Consider the following 20047-nt stretch of genomic DNA (forward strand, 5'->3'; position numbering starts at 1 on the left):
CCAATTTCTGCCAGACAGAGTTTTCTTAACTCCAGGAGGAGATCTGTTTTGAGTACTTTTTCCTAGGGAGCATTACCCTAAAAAGTCCCTACTGGCTGGAACTCCACAAGGAGAATTGGTACATTCCAAAAGTGTGCCATTGCTCTGAAATCCTGCTATTTATTTGGATCTTGCAGCCATGTGTTACTCTCTTCCCTCTGTCTTATTTTCCACTGTCTGTAGATTAGCAAGAAGAGGGGGCAGTGGCAATGGAGTACAAGACTACAGTATCAGACTACATTCGGGGTTTATTTGTAGTCTGTTACTTTGGAGACCCCTTTTGGCATAGGCGATGTATACACAAAAATTTATTTTTTTCAGCATTTTTTTTAAATTTAACATGTATTTGATCAATACAAAATATTGGTCGCAAAATAGCACATACCCTTTAAGATCTGAGTTTTGCCACTTGGCAGTATTTTGCATTAGTATTAGTATGCCAAAACTTAGAGAAGAGCATTAACAGCAAAAAAAATATAAAATATAATGAAAATATTTGCACCTCGTGTGTTTTGGACCCACTCCTAGTTTTGCCTTACAAATACTGAGACAGAGAGAGAGAGACAGAGAGACAGACAGAGGGGGAGAGAGGGAGAGAGAGACAGAGGGAGAGAGAGACAGAGACAGAGACAGACAGAGACACACACAGAGGTGCAAAGAGAGAAAGCGCGTGCGCGAGACAGAGCGAGATAGAGAAAGACAGACACAGAGACAGAGACAAAGAAAGAGACACAGACGCACAGGGAGACAGGGACAGGGGAGCACAGAGAGAGAGAGAGAGAGAGCGCAAAAGGATTCTCTGAACTTCTATTAGGCCATTTCACGAAAGTAGGAGTTGCAGAAGAATAAGACTGGGGTCCTCAACCTTGTCCAATAGGCCTAAAAAAATGAAACCTTCACATAGTCTCCATCTAATCAGATCTGGTGAATCTATAGCAATGTCCACTGCTTCCCGCCTGTTCCAGCTCTTCCATGATCTATGAAGTCTCTCTCAGTGCCTCGTATCGGCTTGTTTCAGCCTGTCTTGCTCATTTGCTTATTTGATATAAGGGAAAACCCCGAGTACAAATATAACTTTGCAAGTACAGGCAATAAGGTGATTAATACAGTAAAACTTTGATGCTAATGACAGACTAGCAATTACAGATGTCTTAATAATGGGGAGGAAATACCATATGTATTTCTACTGGTCTGGTAACATGACGGCTCAATTACCATAAGATGTGACACATTCATAAGGTGCTGCGAGACTCTCGGCAGGGGACTGATTCCTCCTTGGAAGTATTCGATTTCTCTTAGTGGTTGCAGCATCAAGTATTGACGGTCCCCCGAAATCTACTGTTAGGAGAATTTGGATAGGTTGTGCTTTTACCTATTGTTTTATTCTCGAGATAAACGGTGCCCAATGGATCTGGCTATTGAAATACAATTATCTACGTGAATGTTAACGGGACGCTGGGATGATAGATTTCGCTTTACATCTATCTAACGTCTATGGCCAGCTGCGGGCTTTTTGTGTTGAATAATGTGAAAGACTTTGAGGAATATTATAAGTGTATAATACAATGGACTTTTACCAATGACAAATATGTAAATCATATTCGTATATTCACCACCTTATACATAGAAGAGAGGAGCTCCATAGGTGATCATCATCTCTCGGCGCAGAAGCGATCTTACATGTAACCTCTGGGTCAGGAAGAGGAAGTTACATGTAACCTCTGGGTCAGGAAGAGGAAGTTACATGTAACCTCTGGGTCAGGAAGAGGAAGTTACATGTAACCTCTGGGTCAGGAAGAGGAAGTTACATGTAACCTCTGGGTCAGGATGAGGAAGTTACATGTAACATCTGGGTCAGGATGAGGAAGTTACATGTAACCTCTGGGTCAGGAAGAGGAAGTTACATGTAACCTCTGGGTCAGGAAGAGGAAGTTACATGTAACCTCTGGGTCAGGAAGAGGAAGTTACATGTGACCTCTGGGTCAGGAAGAGGAAGTTACATGTGACCTCTGGGTCAGGATGAGGAAGTTACATGTGGACCTCTGGGTCAGGATGAGGAAGTTACATGTGACCTCTGGGTCAGGATGAGGAAGTTACATGTGACCTCTGGGTCAGGATGAGGAAGTTACATGTGACCTCTGGGTCAGGATGAGGAAGTTACATGTGACCTCTGGGTCAGGATGAGGAAGTTACATGTGACCTCTGGGTCAGGATGAGGAAGTTACATGTGACCTCTGGGTCAGGATGAGGAAGTTACATGTGACCTCTGGGTCAGGATGAGGAAGTTACATGTGACCTCTGGGTCAGGATGAGGAAGTTACATGTGACCTCTGGGTCAGGATGAGGAAGTTACATGTGACCTCTGGGTCAGGAAGAGGAAGTTACATGTAACCTCTGGGTCAGGAAGAGGAAGTTACATGTAACCTCTGGGTCAGGAAGAGGAAGTTACATGTAACCTCTGGGTCAGGAAGAGGAAGTTACATGTAACCTCTGGGTCAGGAAGAGGAAGTTACATGTAACCTCTGGGTCAGGAAGAGGAAGTTACATGTAACCTCTGTGTCAGGAAGAGGAAGTTACCTGTAACCTTTGGATAAGGAAGAAATAAATACCATCATACAGTACTCAAATAACACCAATACAGTGATTAAATAACAGCTCCTTACATAATCTAATAGTGCCATACAATGTAAAAATAAAAAACTGCTATACAATATATAAATATTAAAATTCATGGTGTCCGAAGCCGCAGGTACCAAGCCATCTGCGGCGCCCCCTATAGCAGGGGCAGTTGATAGACTAAGACTGGCCCTAAGTGTACCAACATGTAAAAGGGTAATTTTTTTATGGAAGTCAAAGATAGATTGAAAGTTTCAATTTCTTTTAGGTTTCTCCTCATTTCAAAGAAATTTCATTGTATGTTAATAGGTGAAAAATTAATAAGCTGTAATATAGAAGAGGCTGGACGGCAGCACGGAGGGCTTAAGGGGAAGCCTCCATGACTGCCATAGGAGGGAAGAGAACCAATAGGGGATGAGGTAGTTGGGAGAGGGGAGGGGACGGGGGGGAGTTGTCTGTTCTTCCCGCTGTTTCGGCATTGAGCCGGAAGCAGCGGGAGGAACAACAGGTAGTTAGCCGAGCTCCCACTGTTAGTTTTCTTACCTCCCGTGGCAGTGTTAGAATGGCTTCCCCGGCCGCATTGCTTGAGCAGCTGCAGGCTGCAGCGGCGTTTCATGATCCGGGCTGGCTGGAGGAAACAGTTGCAGGGCTGGCCCGGATCCCTCAGGCAGGCGCGTCGCGCTCTTTGTCGGCAGCCGGCAGGGAGGCGCCCCCTTCCCCCACTCTTTTAACGGACGGTAATGTCACCACAGCAGGGGGAGAGATAATCCCCGCGGCCCCTGCTATGATAAAGCAGGTGGCGTCGTCGGGAGCGGTGGCTCAGGCCAGGTCACCACGCCGCTCTCGGCGGTCCCGTCCACCAGAGCGTTTGAGCCCAGACATGGCCCCGCGGGCTCGGCGTCGCAGGGGGAGCCCTTCTAAGGACGCTGCAGGCCAGGTTGTGGGGATGGGCGCCTCTTCCCAGGGCCTGCGTCCTGGCAGGAATCCCCAGCCGCGACGGGGCTTGGCGGCTAACAGGGAGCCGCAGGCCGGGCTCCCGATTACACCCCCGCCTTCAGCCACAGTATGCAGTGTGCAATCCACGGCCGCCCCGCATGGTGATGTACCGGCCAGGGGGCAGGCTGCTTCGAGATCGTCGGGGAGGACGACAAGATCAACGCCGACGTCGAGGCAACAAGTTCGGTCGGAGGTTTGGATCCCTACAGTCGGGCGGCAGGTGGCCGGCCCTTCGGTCAGCATGTCGGGGTCTCCATGTCGTAGATGTCGGTGTGAGAACCAGTCAGCACCAAGAGAAGATTTGGAAGATGGAGAGCTGGATGAGACGCAGCGCGGTCAGGATTTTCCGGCTGGCGGGAATACAGCGCCTGGGCAGCCCGGTGAGTGTGTAACTCCAACGTTACCGTATCCAGCAATTTTCATGTCGGGTTGTGAGGGGGGGTTAGCAAGCGCGGAAGTTGCGGCTGTTGATAGTGGTGTAGTCGGGCGCGATGGCTTAGCTGATTTGGTGGGCTGTTTGCGCGAGTTAGTGGGGCGTTTAGATGGGGCAGCGGCCCCTGTAGTTCCTGTAGTGTCCCCGGCGGTGGTATGGGAAGGTCAGCGTGATGTATTGCCGCGGTCCGTGGGTAGTAATGTTGCGGGGGTGTCAAGAGAAGCGGTAGCGGTGTCGGTTCAAACTGAGGCGCAGAAGGATGGGGATAGAATTAGGCTTGATGATCGCGCACGGGGGGAGGTGTATGTCTGTTTTGAAGGTCCGTTAGGTGCTCATTTGAAGCAGGAAGTGAGGGACCGTATTTGGAATGATGAATATGTGGAGATATTTTCTCTTCTGCCGCTTGCAAAGTTCAATTTGGATAAAAGCAAGCGGGACGAGAGTAAAAAAGAGGAGGAGGAACGCCGGCGGTATAGGCTTATTCCGCAGACGTTCGTGAACTGGTCGCAAGCTTTCGCTATTCTGGCGAGCGTGATCGGGGAGAAGGCGCCGGAAAACTGCTCGGCGTTGTTCTGTTATTTCGATGCTATTGGAGAGGCGTATAGGGCGTATGGTGGGCAGGCGTGGTTGAGGTATGATGAGCAATTTCGGCAGCGAAAAGCGGTTCGGCCGGCGATCCGGTGGGATCAAAAAGATATTGCGCTGTGGTTAAGGGTTACGGCCCCAGTTAAGCAGTCCTTTCCCGGGAGCGTTGGCCAAGGAGGTCAGTAGGGTCAGTCCGGACAGGGTTCAGCTTCAAAGCTGGGTTTCTGCTGGCAGTTCAATGAGGGCCAGTGTAAGTTCGGGGCCGCATGCAAATTTAAACATGTCTGTTCGGAGTGTAACGGGTCCTCTCATGGGGCCGCAAAATGTATGCGAAAAGGGAAACGGTCAGGTCAAGGGTCGGTCCCCAGTGAGGGTGGAAAGAATGGCATTGTATCTAGCTGAATATCCGGATAGGGCTGCGGCCAAGTTAATTTGGGAGGGGTTTTCGTTTGGTTTTGTTATTCCCCCTCCTCCGTATGAGGTGCCGGTTACGCGGCGTAATCTTAAGTCGGCTTATTTGCACTCGTCGGTGGTTTCAGAAAAATTGTTAAAAGAAGTTTCGTTGGGGCGCATGGCCGGTCCTTTTGTCGAGCCTCCGGTTGGGGATTTGGTTGTATCCCCCTTGGGAATCGTGCCGAAACGGGAGCCACATAAATTCCGTTTGATTCACCATTTGTCGTTTCCCAGGGGAGCATCGGTTAATGAGGGGATTGATCATGATTTATGCTCGGTGGTGTACACGTCATTTGACAGAGCGGTGGCGTTGGTGCGAGAGGCGGGACAAGGGGCGTTGCTGGCAAAAACAGACATTGAGGCGGCTTTTCGTTTGCTGCCTGTACATCCAGAAAGCCAACGGTTCTTGGGTTGCTTCTGGAACGGGGGGTTTTACGTCGACAGGTGACTTCCAATGGGGTGTTCTCTTTCATGCGCATACTTTGAGGCGTTTAGTAGTTTCGTGGAATGGGTGACGAAGGGTGTAGCGGGGGTGGACTCGTTGATACACTATCTGGATGACTTTTTGTGTGTTGGCCCTGGCGGTTCTGCGGTGTGTGGTAACCTGTTGTATTGCTTGCAGAAGGTTGCGGGGGATTTCGGGATTCCGTTGGCACCGGAAAAAACTGAGGGCCCAGTTTCCACCATCTGTTTTTTAGGGATCGCGATTGATTCAGTCGCTATGGAGTGCAGGCTGCCTGAGGATAAATTACGTCCATTAAGGCAGGAGGTGAGGCGGGCCTGCCAACTGAAAAAGATTACGTTGCGCGAACTCCAGTCGCTGCTGGGGAAGTTGAACTTTGCCTGTAGGATTATGCCAATGGGCAGGATTTTTAGTAGGCGCTTGGCGGCAGCGACGGCGGGTATCAGGGCTTCCCATCATTTTGTGAGGCTTGGTGGGGAACACAAGGCAGACCTGCAGGTATGGGATGAGTTCCTTGGGCAGTATAATGGTAGATCGTTGTGGATGTCCCCGGTGCAAGAAATGAGTGACGTGGAGTTGTTTACGGATCCGGCAGGGTCCGGGGGTTTTGGCGCATATGCGGGGGGTCAATGGTGTGCGGGGAGCTGGCCGGACAGCTGGGTGAGCAGTGGGCTGACACGAAATCTGGCCCTGCTCGAGCTGTTTCCCATCGTGGTTGCAGTGACCATTTGGGGGGACAGGCTCAGGGATAAAAAGGTTCGTTTTCATTGTGATAACATGGGAGTGGTGTTAGCAATTAACAACTTATCGGCATCATCTCCACCGGTGGTTCAGGTGCTGCGTCATCTAGTGTTGTTGTGCTTGTCGTTGAACGCATGGGTGGTGGCGGTGCATGTGCCAGGGGTGTCCAACTGTATTGCTGATGCTCTTTCTCGCTCACAGTGGGATCGCTTTCGTCAATTGGCACCGGGAGCGGATGCGTCCGGCTTGGCGTGCCCGGAACATCTCTGGGAGCTGGTTTCGGTCCCGTGGAAGGGTTGATTGAGCGGTCGCTGGCTAAGGCGACTTGGAACGCTTATGCGGCTTGTTGGCAGCAATGGGAGGAGTGGGTAAGAGTATTGGGCAACGTATGTACGGAGCAAGACAGGTTGGTGGCATTGTTGTATTGGTTGGGTGATGCTTGGGAGGCGGGGTTTTCGCTGGCGAAGGTAAATAGTTTCGTGGCAGGTCTGGCGTTCGGTCTCAAATTACGGGGTTTCCATGATGTATCCAAGCATTTTCTAGTGAAGCAGGCGTTGAAAGGATTGCGGAGAGGCAGGGCGGAAGCGGATCAGAGGCGACCGGTGTCTTTTGCCCTCCTTGGTTCACTGGGCGCATCGCTGGGGGCGGTTTGCAAGTCACCTTATGAGGTAGAGTTGTTTAGGTTGGCTTTTTCCCTTGAATTTTTTGGGGCGCTCCGAATAGGGGAGTTGGTCTCTCCTAGTAAGGCTAAGGCTGGGGGGTTGCGACAGGCGGATGTTGGTCTCTATCGGGATAGACTTGAGTTGTTGGTGCGGCGGTCTAAGACTGATCAGTTGGGTCGCGGTAAGCGGATAGTGTTGTTTGCTCTCCCTGGTTCAATGATGTGTCCGGTCGCTTGCATGGGTGCGTTCAGGCCGGGGGGAGGGGTGCCGGAGGCGCCATTGCTCCGTCATGAGAATGGCGCGTTTTTGTCTAAGTATCAATTTGATGCAATATTCAGAAAATGCTTAGCTGTGGTTGGGGTGGGGGACGGGTGCTACTCGTCTCACTCGTTCAGAATTGGCGCGGCTACGGAAGCTGGGCGTTGGGGATTGGATGATGAGGGAGTGCGGCGGATTGGCCGCTGGGAGTCCAATAGGTTTAGGTCTTACGTGCGCCCTCATTTGTTATAATTTGTATGTTGTTTCTGATGATATGTGAGTTTCTTGGCCTTTCTTTCAGATCATCGCCCATGTTTGGTCTGGCTGTTAGGACATTCTTTTGTGCACTGGGGGGCACTGCAGGCGGATGTGCGCCCTGATGGCCGCCAGCTTCGCATTCCGCGTCAGGATGCGGTGTTACATTGGTTGGGATTTCGAGGTATGTTATGGAGCCGGGTATTGGCCGAGTTTCAAACATATGCTCGCCTGGATAGAGTCCCGGAGGTTTTGGTGTTACATGTTGGGGGGAATGATCTAGGAGTACGCCCCTTTCGTGAGCTAGTGCGGGATATAAAGCATGATTTGCTGTGTTTGTGGGCGTCTCATCCGTCCTTGATGATTGTTTGGTCGGACATAGTTCCGAGGAAGGCTTGGCGCCTGGCACGGTCGGTGGAAAGGGTCAACAAGGCCCGCATTAAGGTGAATCGGGCGGTGTCACGATTCGTTGCTAAGAATGGGGGCATTTGTGTTCGTCACAGGGATCTGGAGTCCGGGGTTGGGAACTATTGGCGTAGTGATGGGGTGCATTTGACCGAGGTTGGAATTGATCTGTGGAGCTTGGCCTTAGCAGAAGGAATTGAGAGGGCGGTGGTGGTGTGGAGGAACTCACAGGCTTAAGGTAGTCAAGGCCTGTTTCGCTGTGGCGGGGGGAGTCCTTGAGGTTGGTCAGTACAAAATGGTGGGGGGGTCGCATCGGGGGTATGCGTCCCCCAAAACGGTTCATTTGAAGACTTCATAGGGTGTTACCCCTTTGAAGTGGTCTTCTGGTGGAAAGTATATCATTTGAAGACTTCATCGGGTGTTATCCCTTTGAAGTGGTCTTCTGGTGGTTGGAGCCATCTGCAGAGGTGAGCGGTGCTTCCGAGCTGGTTTACGGCTGGAGGTAAAGAGTTTGGTGGTGGTTTGCAGATGGCTAATTTAAAAGGAAAAAGATTCGGTTTTAAAATGGCTTCAAGGACTTCCCCTGCTCTGTTAAAGTATTAAAATATGTTTATGGTTAATTCTGATTCTGACCCATGTTGGGTCATGTGAATTGGAAGTGGAGTTATCCGAATGTTTCGGATTAAATTGCATTTAAATAATGTAAATAAATAAACGGCTGCTGTGGCCAATTTCATATCCAACCTCGGTTGTCACGTGTCGTTATTGGGAGATGGGCAGGAAAAAAGGGGAACAGGTTCATTAGGTAAAACATGGCATGACTCTACTTAGGCCAGTCAAGAAGAGGCTGGACGGCAGCACGGAGGGCTTAAGGGGAAGCCTCCATGACTGCCATAGGAGGGAAGAGAACCAATAGGGGATGAGGTAGTTGGGAGAGGGGAGGGGACGGGGGGGAGTTGTCTGTTCTTCCCGCTGTTTCGGCATTGAGCCGGAAGCAGCGGGAGGAACAACAGGTAGTTAGCTGAGCTCCCACCCTCCCGCCCTTAAGTAGGGGTTGGCCTGGGGATCGGTGTGTTATGTTTTGTTATTGATTTATGCTGTATAATTTCATAACTTGTGTTTCTCATTTTCTTTTGAGCAGGTTCGGATGTCATGGCAGCTGGCGGGGGGAGTCCTTGAGGTTGGTCAGTACAAAATGGTGGGGGGGTCGCATCGGGGGTATGCGTCCCCCAAAACGGTTCATTTGAAGACTTCATAGGGTGTTACCCCTTTGAAGTGGTCTTCTGGTGGAAAGTATATCATTTGAAGACTTCATCGGGTGTTATCCCTTTGAAGTGGTCTTCTGGTGGTTGGAGCCATCTGCAGAGGTGAGCGGTGCTTCCGAGCTGGTTTACGGCTGGAGGTAAAGAGTTTGGTGGTGGTTTGCAGATGGCTAATTTAAAAGGAAAAAGATTCGGTTTTAAAATGGCTTCAAGGACTTCCCCTGCTCTGTTAAAGTATTAAAATATGTTTATGGTTAATTCTGATTCTGACCCATGTTGGGTCATGTGAATTGGAAGTGGAGTTATCCGAATGTTTCGGATTAAATTGCATTTAAATAATGTAAATAAATAAACGGCTGCTGTGGCCAATTTCATATCCAACCTCGGTTGTCACGTGTCGTTATTGGGAGATGGGCAGGAAAAAAGGGGAACAGGTTCATTAGGTAAAACATGGCATGACTCTACTTAGGCCAGTCATGCAATGACTTTAATGAGCTGCCACAAAACCAGAGAGCGCTGTGTATGTAGCTACATGTTCTGCGCAACATAACGAATGAACCATGACCGCTAGTTTTAATTAGCAAAGCGGTATCAAACTTAATGACAACGCACTGATTACTAATTAACAGCGCTCCTAATAATGACTGAGGAATGATCGTTATTTCCATTAATGATCAGGTAGCTTCCATGAGGAGTGACCGGAGACTATCCTTACAGGCTAGATTTATTACAGATGTCGTGTTCCAGGACCTGGCTAACTAACACATCTGACCTGGGCTATAGGCCAAGATCCCAAGCTTATATGATGCCAGTTCCCAAATCACCACATGGATCTCAAGCAATGTGCCAATGTTCAGAGAACATATAATTAAGCCCTATCTGATGGCAACATGTATGCAAATAACAAGGTCAGTTCTGCTGACGCATGCCAAATAGAGAGGCACAGTAATGTCTGAGAGTCATCGATACATGCTTCTTCATATTGACCCATGTCATCTAATAACGTACAGCCAATAACAATAAAAAAAAGACAGGGCTTGGTGGAGCATATGGGCATATGATTCGGGGAGGGTCCCTATCCCATCTCTAGGACCCGAACTCCACCTGACTCCCTATTGCATACACATATAGGAGAGATGGCCCATCACACCGGCCAGAGTGGTATGAGGGCACCTGTGGCCTGCAGTCTATGACCTACAAGCTCCGTTTATGATTTTACCAGCCAAATTGTGCCCCATGTGCCCTCCCTGTCCTAGTTCACGCCTGACAAGAAATTATGAAAAGATTTGAGAAGACACCCATGATACAGTAGCTGCCAAAGGTGTTCAGATATCATTATAGAAGTGTCCCTTGTGGACTGATCAAGAAAGTCAATGTGCAAAACAAACCGTATATAAACATCAAGTTAATATCATCCCAAAACCATAAAATATATTTTTTAAAAGCGCCTAAATAATGCAATATAAACCTACTAAAAGGTCAGAAGCACAATATGATAGAACAGATAAGCTTCAAGATATCCTCCAAATACCAATATCAATCAAATCTAATATAAAATAGGCAAAATGCTAAAGTAACTAGTTTTAGTAATATAGAAAAAAAATCGTGCATAAAATGTGATTAAATCAGTTGAAGTAGATGAAGAAATATATTAATTAGCCCACTAGTCTGAGCTCCCTCCAAGAGTCCCAATTTACCTGCTGTGTGTCCAATTGCTTAGTACCCAATACCCTCTTAGTGCAGTGATTTTGAGCCTCACTTTATTCTGTCCTTTGGCCTTAGAGTCCCTTTTCCTGATATTCAGTGATTTAATGCACCCATTTATGGTGTCTAGGGTTTAGTATACTAGTACAAGGTGTCCAGTAGTTTAGGGAATTAGTCACCTGTGTCCATTGGCCTTTAAGACCCTATTCCTGGTGTCCAGTGATGTAGTACAAAAGTCTATGGTGTCTAGGAGTTCGTATCCTAGTCTCAGGTGTCCAGTGATTTAGAGACCTAGTTGCTTGTGTCCCTTGGCTTTGAGCTCCTACCCCAGGTGTTCAGTGGTTTAGTACATAATTCCCCTTCGTCTCTGGGTTAGTAATCTAGTCCTAGGCATCCAGTGATTTAGAGCCCTAGTCACTTGTGCCCATTGGCAGGGGCTTGCTGTTCCTGGAGTTCACTGGTTAAGTAAACCAGTACCTGGTGATGACTGGTGTCTAGGAGTTTGTATCAGTTCCGGATGTCCAGTGGTTGGGTGTCCCAATCCATCATGATCACTTTTTTAGTAACCCAATCTTATTAGTTTTGATTCTCAACCCAGGATTAGAAATTTGGTGCCCAAGTTCTGTTATCCAGGTATTCACTATCCAGTCCCTGATGTTGCCTGGTTCATTGTCCTCAACTGTGTCCAAATTGGGTTCCTTGGGCTCACCAGAAGATTCTGCGTGCCCACCCTCCCACTAAATACTTTTAATGGACTCAAACTATATGATACTTATGATCGTAGACTTCATGGTCTAATAGGTTATGTTTGAATCATCCTATAAGAAAGAAAGCCTAGTGGCAAGTGATTGGCTCCAAAGTCAACTGTGGCGGTCTTCTAGACTTTTGGGGCCCATGACTTTGTCCGATCAGAGTATACTCTGGTATTACGATGGTCCAGTCCAGTCTTAGCCCCTATCCCAGATATCCAGAGGTTATATAATTAGGTCGCTCTATGATCGACTGTACATTTAAGGGAAACACCTTGCACCTTACCTGGTGATGGATCTCTGTATGTGGGGTACAGGTCACTGCAGAATAAGTCTGTCCATGAAAAGTGGGCTTCAGCATACGAGGGCATAACAAGGTTGTGTGTAGCAGAGTCTATCATCACCTGTTACATGCAAATAACACATTAAGGTCAAATTTTCTTCAGATAATAAAATGATTAGTAATACAAAAAATTACTCTTTGCGTGTCTTTTTGGAGGCCTCTTTTAGCTTTTATACATCATGTACCTTAAAGGGTTATTCTGATTTTAGCAAATAAAGGTTATTCTTTCTATATTGAAAAGTTATACAATTGCCCAATATACTTTCTGTATCAATTCCTCCTAGTTTCCAAAATCTCTGCTTTCTGTTATTCAGTAGGAATCCTCATTGTTTACTTCCCAAGGATGTGATTCTGTCCTGGTCATGTGATGGACAGACTGCTGCACGGCTCGTTACAAGTAAGAGATCTGATAACTGCACTGTAACGAGCTCTACACCTGTATCATATGCACATAGAGAAACCTGCTGGCATGCCAGTCCCGTCCACAGATTTCATTGCAGAGTTGAGCATGGACAGGACTGACAAAGTCTGGAGGTATAGCAGGAGGAATGTCTGGGATTCAAATAAAAAGTCCTCCATCTTCGGCAGAAAAAAGTTTATATCTCAACACTATATCACTAGGTTTTATATCAGTAAGTTTGTCATGTGGTCTTATTACCTGATACAGCAAGTTATTTTTTCCAGTAACAATTGTAAAAACAAATACTTAATTCGTCCTGGGGAGGCGCTAGAGAGGAATTTCAGGGTTCCCCTACAGATTACAGGTAAATCACTAGGTGGTGGGGGGAGGGGGGCTGCAGCGGGACATCCTCTGTGGACTCTACCAAGGCCGGTTTCAAACAAGCGTACTTCGGCCGCAAATCCGGACTAACGGCCCAGTCCAATTGGGTTTAATGACCTGACCTAAGAACCTCAGAGATCCCTTAATTTGGGTCACAGGCTCTGGTCAGGATTTGGAGCTGTAATATAGATGCAAAAATACTCCCGTATTACACTTGGAAACCAACCTAACAAAAAGGGATTTCCAAAGTGGACAACGCCTTTAATTTAAAAAAATGCCGAACAGAATGGTTACTCAAGGGTTTCATTTTACTAGAGATTTTTTTTAAAATTCTAGGTAGAAATGCTCTTTAAGTGACAAGTTATTGGCTGCAGGTATAGAAGAGTCAACACTGACATTACCCCGCCATTAGTAAATATGTAGACGTGTTATCTTACAGTCACATCTCCTAAAGCTGCGCTAAGTTACGATCCTGGCTGTTTAACCACTTATGCACCGCGATCAGTACTGAACATGGTGTGGGCAAAGGATGTTGGCTGCCCTTGCCCTGTGCCTGTCATCCCCTTAAAGGGGTTGCCTCATGAGGAAAACCCCTTTTTGAAAAGAAGCCGGTGTGGTTATCAGCTGTGCAGTGATCGCTGGGGGAAGCCGCGGCCAGGCACACATTTCTCCAGCAGCGGCCACTGCAGGGGAAAGGTAGCATTACATTCCTTAAGCTGGACATACATTTTAGATAGCGGTCGGCCGAATGCTCATTCGGCTGACAGCTATTCCCCACGACTACCCATACACGCGCATGCTTGGCCTGGCTGAGCTGAAGCTTACCTAATAATGAACGAAGCGATTTGGCATGTTGGAATTCAAGAGTCGGGACGCCGCCATACACATAGACGGTCGCCTTGTCCCTCTGAAATCGGCGGGTTAGGCCAACATACATCTAATGCGTATGGACAGCCCGAATGCTGCGCATCTTGGACGTGGTGCATCCGTGCTCAGCGCTGCGGGATGCGATGTCACGCATCCCCCATAGTTGAGAGTCTATGGAGGGAAGCGTGATGCATGAAAAGATAGGACATGTCCTAATTTCGCACGGACCCTTCACACGGTCCGTTGAATTACATAGGTCCGTGGGACGGCCGCTGTTTCAACGGCCGTCCCACGGAAGTTTAACACGTTCGTGTGAATCAGGCCTTACAGCGCATTCTTACAGAGTGACTCTGTTCTGGTACATGACGTCAACATTTCCCAATAGGGCACATGGGCAAGAGTTTGTTGTGAGTCAACTGTTTAGGCTTCATTCACATCTGCGTCGGGACTCCGTTCATGGGTTCTGTCCACACACCCTGAAAGTCATTTATATTTGCATTATTATGGAATGTAACGCTGCATATTAATGTAGATGTATATGCTAATCAGGTTGTATGAGAAGCTGGGTCTAACCTACTGTAATGGCCGTCAATATTAGTGTTACATTTGAAAATCCAGCATCTGCTAGACCAATATAATTGAGAAACATAGACATGTATTATTAACCCCTTAAGGGCCAAGGGAATTTTGACCTTTAAGGCATCGTACACATCTGCGTCAGGGCTCCATTCATGGGTTCAGTCTGAGCTTTCTGTCTGGGGAACCAGTGAACGGAATCCAAACTGAAACAAATGGAAACCATTAGTTTCCGTTTGCATAAACATTGATTTCAATGGTGACGGATCCGGTGCAAATGGTTTCCGTTTGTCACAGTTGTGTAAGGGCCTGTTCACATCACCGTTCGCTTTCCGTTCCAGGGGATCCGTCTAAGGTTTCCGTCGGGTGAACCCTGCAACGGAAAGTGAAACTGAAACCACAGCTTCCATTGCTAATGGTTTCCGTTCGTCACCATTCCGGAAGGTTTCCGTTTTAACGACGGAATCAATAGCGGAGGCGACTGCGCTATTCATTCCATCAAAACAACGGAACCCTTACACAACCATTTGCACCGTATCCGTCACCATTGAAATCAATGATGATCCAAATGGAAACCTATGGTTTCCGTTTGTTTCAGTTTGGATTCCGTTCATGGGTTCCCCTGACAGAAAGCTCAGATGGAACCCATGAACGGAACCCCGACGCAGATGTGAACGAAGCCTTAAAGGACAAAATTTGCTTGGTCCTTAAAGGGTTAATAATACATGTCTATGTATTTCAATTATATTGGTCTAGCAGATGCTGGATTTCCAAATGTAACACTAATATTGACGGCCATTACAGTAGGTTACCACCCAGCTTCTCATACAACCTGATTAGCATATACATCTACATTAATATGCAGCGTTACATTCCATAATAATGCAAATATAAATGACTTTCAGGGTGTGTGGGGAGTTGGGTGAGAAGTCTACTGAAGGTCATTAGTTTGTATCATGTCTGGGCGATTAATATTTTCTTTGCTTTGCAGTTGCCATGGTAATCTCAATAGACTCTTGGTATGGACTTCCTGTCATGTGACTGCTATTCATAAAACATTCATAAGAGTAGAGGTCACATGACAGGAAGTTCATGCACAGAGTTCATCTGCTATATATATACCTTTTATTTACGTGTAATTATCAGCGTCTTCAATGTAAAATCTATTGAGATACATTTTTTTTTTGGGGTATAGAACCCAATTAACTATATTTTTGTAAAAAATAATTTTAGATGGAGAACTCCTTTAAGCTTTTTACTTCATATTTTCATGACATAGTGTTCAGGGTGAGATTCCGATGAGTTGTAAACAAGGGTGTATTTGGGGTAAGGCGACTCCACAATTACACGTTGATCCTTTCCAACAATTGATATCAACATATAAAAAGCACAAACATTGCATTGTCTCCACATCAACATGGTTTGTGTCATCACCTGCCCAGTGTCACCGCACACAAGCACGCACCCACTGTGAAGTTGTTGTTTTTTTATCAGGATTAAAAACCGTAAAAACAGCCTCAGCAGCTGGGAGGATTAGCCGCAGCGCACAGAGGAACGCTGTCTAATATACAAGTCAGGACTATTTACCATATAACACACGCTAATCTGTTATTGTAGATATTATGTTCAATGTCTTTACCTGAAACGGAGCCAATAATAAAATATACAAACACATTAAAGAGTTATTCCCCTTAAAATAAAATAAAAATCACCAGTCAATACAATTTAATCATTGTACACACAGGACGTATCATCAATAAGGTCTTATAGGTTATTTGTAAATTATCCCATAAGGAATAGACCCTAGTGGCAAGTGATTGCTCCAAAGTCACCTCCAAATGGGAGTCTAAGGACTCATTATTGTGTCAGTCTGGACCCACTTGAGGATCGTTTGCTGGTCCCGTCCGACCTTCGTGATAACCAATATGGCCGCCATTATAATTCCCACAGAGGTTGTCATTCAGATATGAATTATACATTTGACTAGTTATCACTCATTCCTGTATGTCTACATAACAAGGAAGGAACTCCACAAATCTTACATGTGGAGTTATGTCATAGAGCGATGGTCGGCAACCTGTGGCTCTCAATGGTTTACAGATACTGTATTGTAAAATTACAACACCCAATATGCCCAGTCCACAGCTATCCGGGTTTGCTGAGACTTCTAGTTTCCAAAGGGTATAACCATAGAGGCTGCAAATGGAGCAGTTGCTCCCGGGTCCTGGTGCCTGAAAAGCCCTGGTGCCCCCTCTGCCACAGAGGAAGACACTAGTATTATAAATGGCCCATGGTAGGTGTGGGGGGGGGGGGGGGGGGCGGTTTCCAATTTTGCATTGAGGTCCAGGGGCTTGAAGTTCTGTTACTGGTTTTATAACAGCTGGAGAGTCACAGATCGGCATTTTGGGCATTCCAGGAGTTGTAGTTTCACTACTGCAGGTTGCGGACCACAAGTAGTGAAGATATAGGGGGTACTGAAATCACAGTTGTACTTAGGCTTTGGCGTCTGAGGCCGGGGCATATGTACTATAGAGGCCTCATGTGAAGAGAGGGGGCCAATCCTGGATGGTCCCTACCCATTTGCTATTGGCTGGCTAGGACCTGTGCAGGACTCCCCCCTTCAGAGGAACTGGCAAAAAGGAGGGAAGGAATTGGCCAAATTGGGTACAAAAGGGATAAACACCCGGCCCTTCTGTATTGGGTGGCAAAACCCAGCATTATAATGTGTGCCCATTTTGATCTTTGATATAGGGCTGCCTCTCTTTTTTATGTACACCACCGGCCTGAAGGTTCCCAAAGACTCCTCCATAGAATGGTTGGGGACCCTGGTACACATCATATTGGGGTCAGGAGCTTTATAAACTATGTCTCTGAAGACCAGTTTTTTCAAACCTGCTTCCAAAAGCAGCGGCCTCCTATAGCCTTGTGATGGGCAGACACTTGGCCCATACCCTCCGTTATACTTTCGCCTATGCTGAATATGATCCACGGCTCAGCTCTTCATATTAATTGCAAACGTTGGCACAGTATTTGGCTCAAACAACTAATTTTATCCCCTATGCTTGTTACTTGTGGTGTCTGCAGGTTTATGTACCCAGCTGTGTTTATATGATATTTTGTATCAAACAAATCTGCTGCTTTTGGAAATGTCAGGAGGAGGTTTTGACATAGAGAAAATAAACAAAACAGTCGTACAAGAAACAATATACTTCAGGGCAAAGTGCACCATTTACGATTTTCATATCTAATGAATCTACATAAAGAGTTGAGTAACTTTGTAAATACATTACATTACTTATCCTACGGATCCTGAGTTACATCCTGTATTATACTCCAGAGCTGCACTCACTATTCTGCTGGTGGAGTCACTGTGTACATACATTACATTACTTATCCTGTACTGATCCTGAATTATATCCTGTATTAGGGTATGTTCACACGAGGGCGTCCGTAACGGCTGAAATTACGGGGATGTTTCTGCCTGAAAACATCCCCGTAATTTCAGCCATAACGGCATGTGCAGGCGCTTGAACGCCGCGTCCATTACGGACGTAATTGGCGCGGCTATTCATTGGAGTCAATGAATAACGGCTCCAATTACGGCCAAAGTGGTGACAGGTCACTTCTTTGACGCGGGCGTCTATTTACGCACCGTCATTTGACAGCGGCGCGTAAATATACGCCTCGTGTGAACAGACAAACGTCTGCCCATTGCTTTCAATGGGCAGATGTTTGTCAACGCTATTGAGGCGCTATTTTCGGACGTAATTCGGGGCAAAAACGCCCGAATTACGTCCGTAATTAGTGCGTGTGAACATACCCTTAAACTCCAGAGCTGCACTCACCATTCTGCTGGTGGAGTCACTGTGTTCATACATTACATTACTTATCCTGTACTGATCCGGAGTACCGCCTGATTTATACTCCAGAGCTGCACTCAACTCTCGAGGCTTCAGAGCTGAAATCTCTAAGCATTCTTTGTTGGCTCAATGTTGCGACATTACGCCCCAAAAATGTTGCGAGTGATGATGTGCAACATTTTAGAGGTAAAATTTGTGACGTTTCTCGTCATTCACCAAATTTGGCAACTGACGAAAAAAGTGGGCATGGTCTCCAAAGGAGACTTCGTTTAGGTTACAATTATTGGCAGCAGTGTGCCCCCCCCCATTATTAATGCCAAGTGTGTGCCTCATTCACCCCTTGCTCCATGGTATGTTTACAGTGTTGGAAGCCTGCTGTTCAGGACCAGAGTCGTAAATGTACGGCATAGTAATGGCACGGACACAAAAGCGGTGATTGACAGCTGGGCTGCCATAGTAACGGCCGAGATCAGTGAGAACTCAGATCTTGGTTGTTTAACGTCTTTCAACAATTACTGTGACTTAAGTGTTTAAGACAAAAGGATCCACATGTTTCTGATAATGTAAAATAAAAGCAAAAAAAAAAAAAATGTCGCACTTGATTTTTAATTTTTTTTGCAGTACTACAATCAAAAATTTGGAACGCTATGATATCTTAAAGGTGTTATGCGGGGGCCAAAAATTATTAGCAGTGTAGTCACTGCAGTAAGTACACTCGCGAATATATATTCCGGCCCCGTGTCGCGCTGTTTCTGAGGTATTCATAGAGGTTTATAGCGCTGCCCAGAAGTCTAGTTACACAGCCTTCTTTGATGAGGATATGACTCTTCGTCACGTGACCAACCCCCCTGTACTACATCTTACTTGCTGTACTACTGAATGTACATAGAGTACAGCGGGGCCGGTCACATGACGAAGAATTGCATCGTCATCAAAGACTGGGCAACTTGACTTCCGGCCCCCCGCCAGCGCTATAAAAATATATAAAAATTAGCACGTTTAGGCCCCATGCACGTGACCGTGAAAAAACTCTGTAATTGTGGACCGCAACAGGGTCCGCAATTATGGACCCACCCGGTTCTATTGGCCGCGGACACCTTTCCATAGCGCTACGTGCCGGGAAATATGGAGCATGTCCTAATTTTCGGATTTTATGGGCCGTGCTCCCATTCTTGCACGGCACGAAAATGCGGCGTTAGGGTATGTTCACACGGCCAAATTTCAGACGTATACGAGGCGTATTATGCCTCGTTTTACGTCTGAAAATATGGCTACAATACGTCGGCAAACATCTGCCCATTCATTTGAATGGGTTTGCCGACGTACTGTGCAGACGACCTGTTATTTACGCGTCGTCGTTTGACAGCTGTCAAACGACGACTCGTAAAAATACAGCCTCGTCAAAAGAAGTGCAGGACACTTCTTTCAGACGTTTTTGGAGCTGTTTTCTCATAGACTCCAATGAAAACAGCTCCAAAAACGAGTTGGTAAAAAAATGAGTTGGTAAAAATGCGAGTTGGTAAAAAACGTCTGAAAAGCAGGGTCTGTTTTCCCTTGAAAACAGCTCTGGATTTTCAGACGTTTTGGTTGACTACGTGTGAACATACCCTAAGGGTATGTTCACACGTAGTCAACCAAAACGTCTGAAAATCCAGAGCTGTTTTCAAGGGAAAACAGACCCTGCTTTTCAGACGTTTTTTACCAACTCGCATTTTTACCAACTCATTTTTGGAGCTGTTTTCATTGGAGTCTATGAGAAAACAGCTCCAAAAACGTCTGAAAGAAGTGTCCTGCATATAATGTATATACGTGCCCTGCACTTCTTTTGACGAGGCTGTATTTTTACGAGTCGTCGTTTGACAGCTGTCAAACGACGACGCGTAAATAACAGGTCGTCTGCACAGTACGTCGGCAAACCCATTCAAATGAATGGGCAGATGTTTGCCGACGTATTGTAGCCATATTTTCAGACGTAAAACGAGGCATAATACGCCTCGTA

General features: G+C 46.6%; 1 protein-coding gene across 1 annotated transcript in view; it reads right to left on the reverse strand.

The window, feature by feature from the left end:
- The window catches only part of ELF5 (E74 like ETS transcription factor 5), a 145892-nt gene that overhangs the window by 7772 nt on the left and 118073 nt on the right, over positions 1–20047 (reverse strand). The window contains exon 2 of the mRNA XM_075838007.1: positions 11908–12025. Within this exon, the coding sequence (XP_075694122.1) occupies positions 11908–12022 (115 nt within the window). The 5' untranslated portion in view covers positions 12023–12025. The remainder of the gene's footprint in view (positions 1–11907; positions 12026–20047) is intronic.

The sequence above is a fragment of the Rhinoderma darwinii genome, chromosome 9 (assembly GCF_050947455.1).
Source record: "Rhinoderma darwinii isolate aRhiDar2 chromosome 9, aRhiDar2.hap1, whole genome shotgun sequence".
In the NCBI taxonomy this organism is placed as follows: Eukaryota; Metazoa; Chordata; class Amphibia; order Anura; family Rhinodermatidae; genus Rhinoderma; species Rhinoderma darwinii.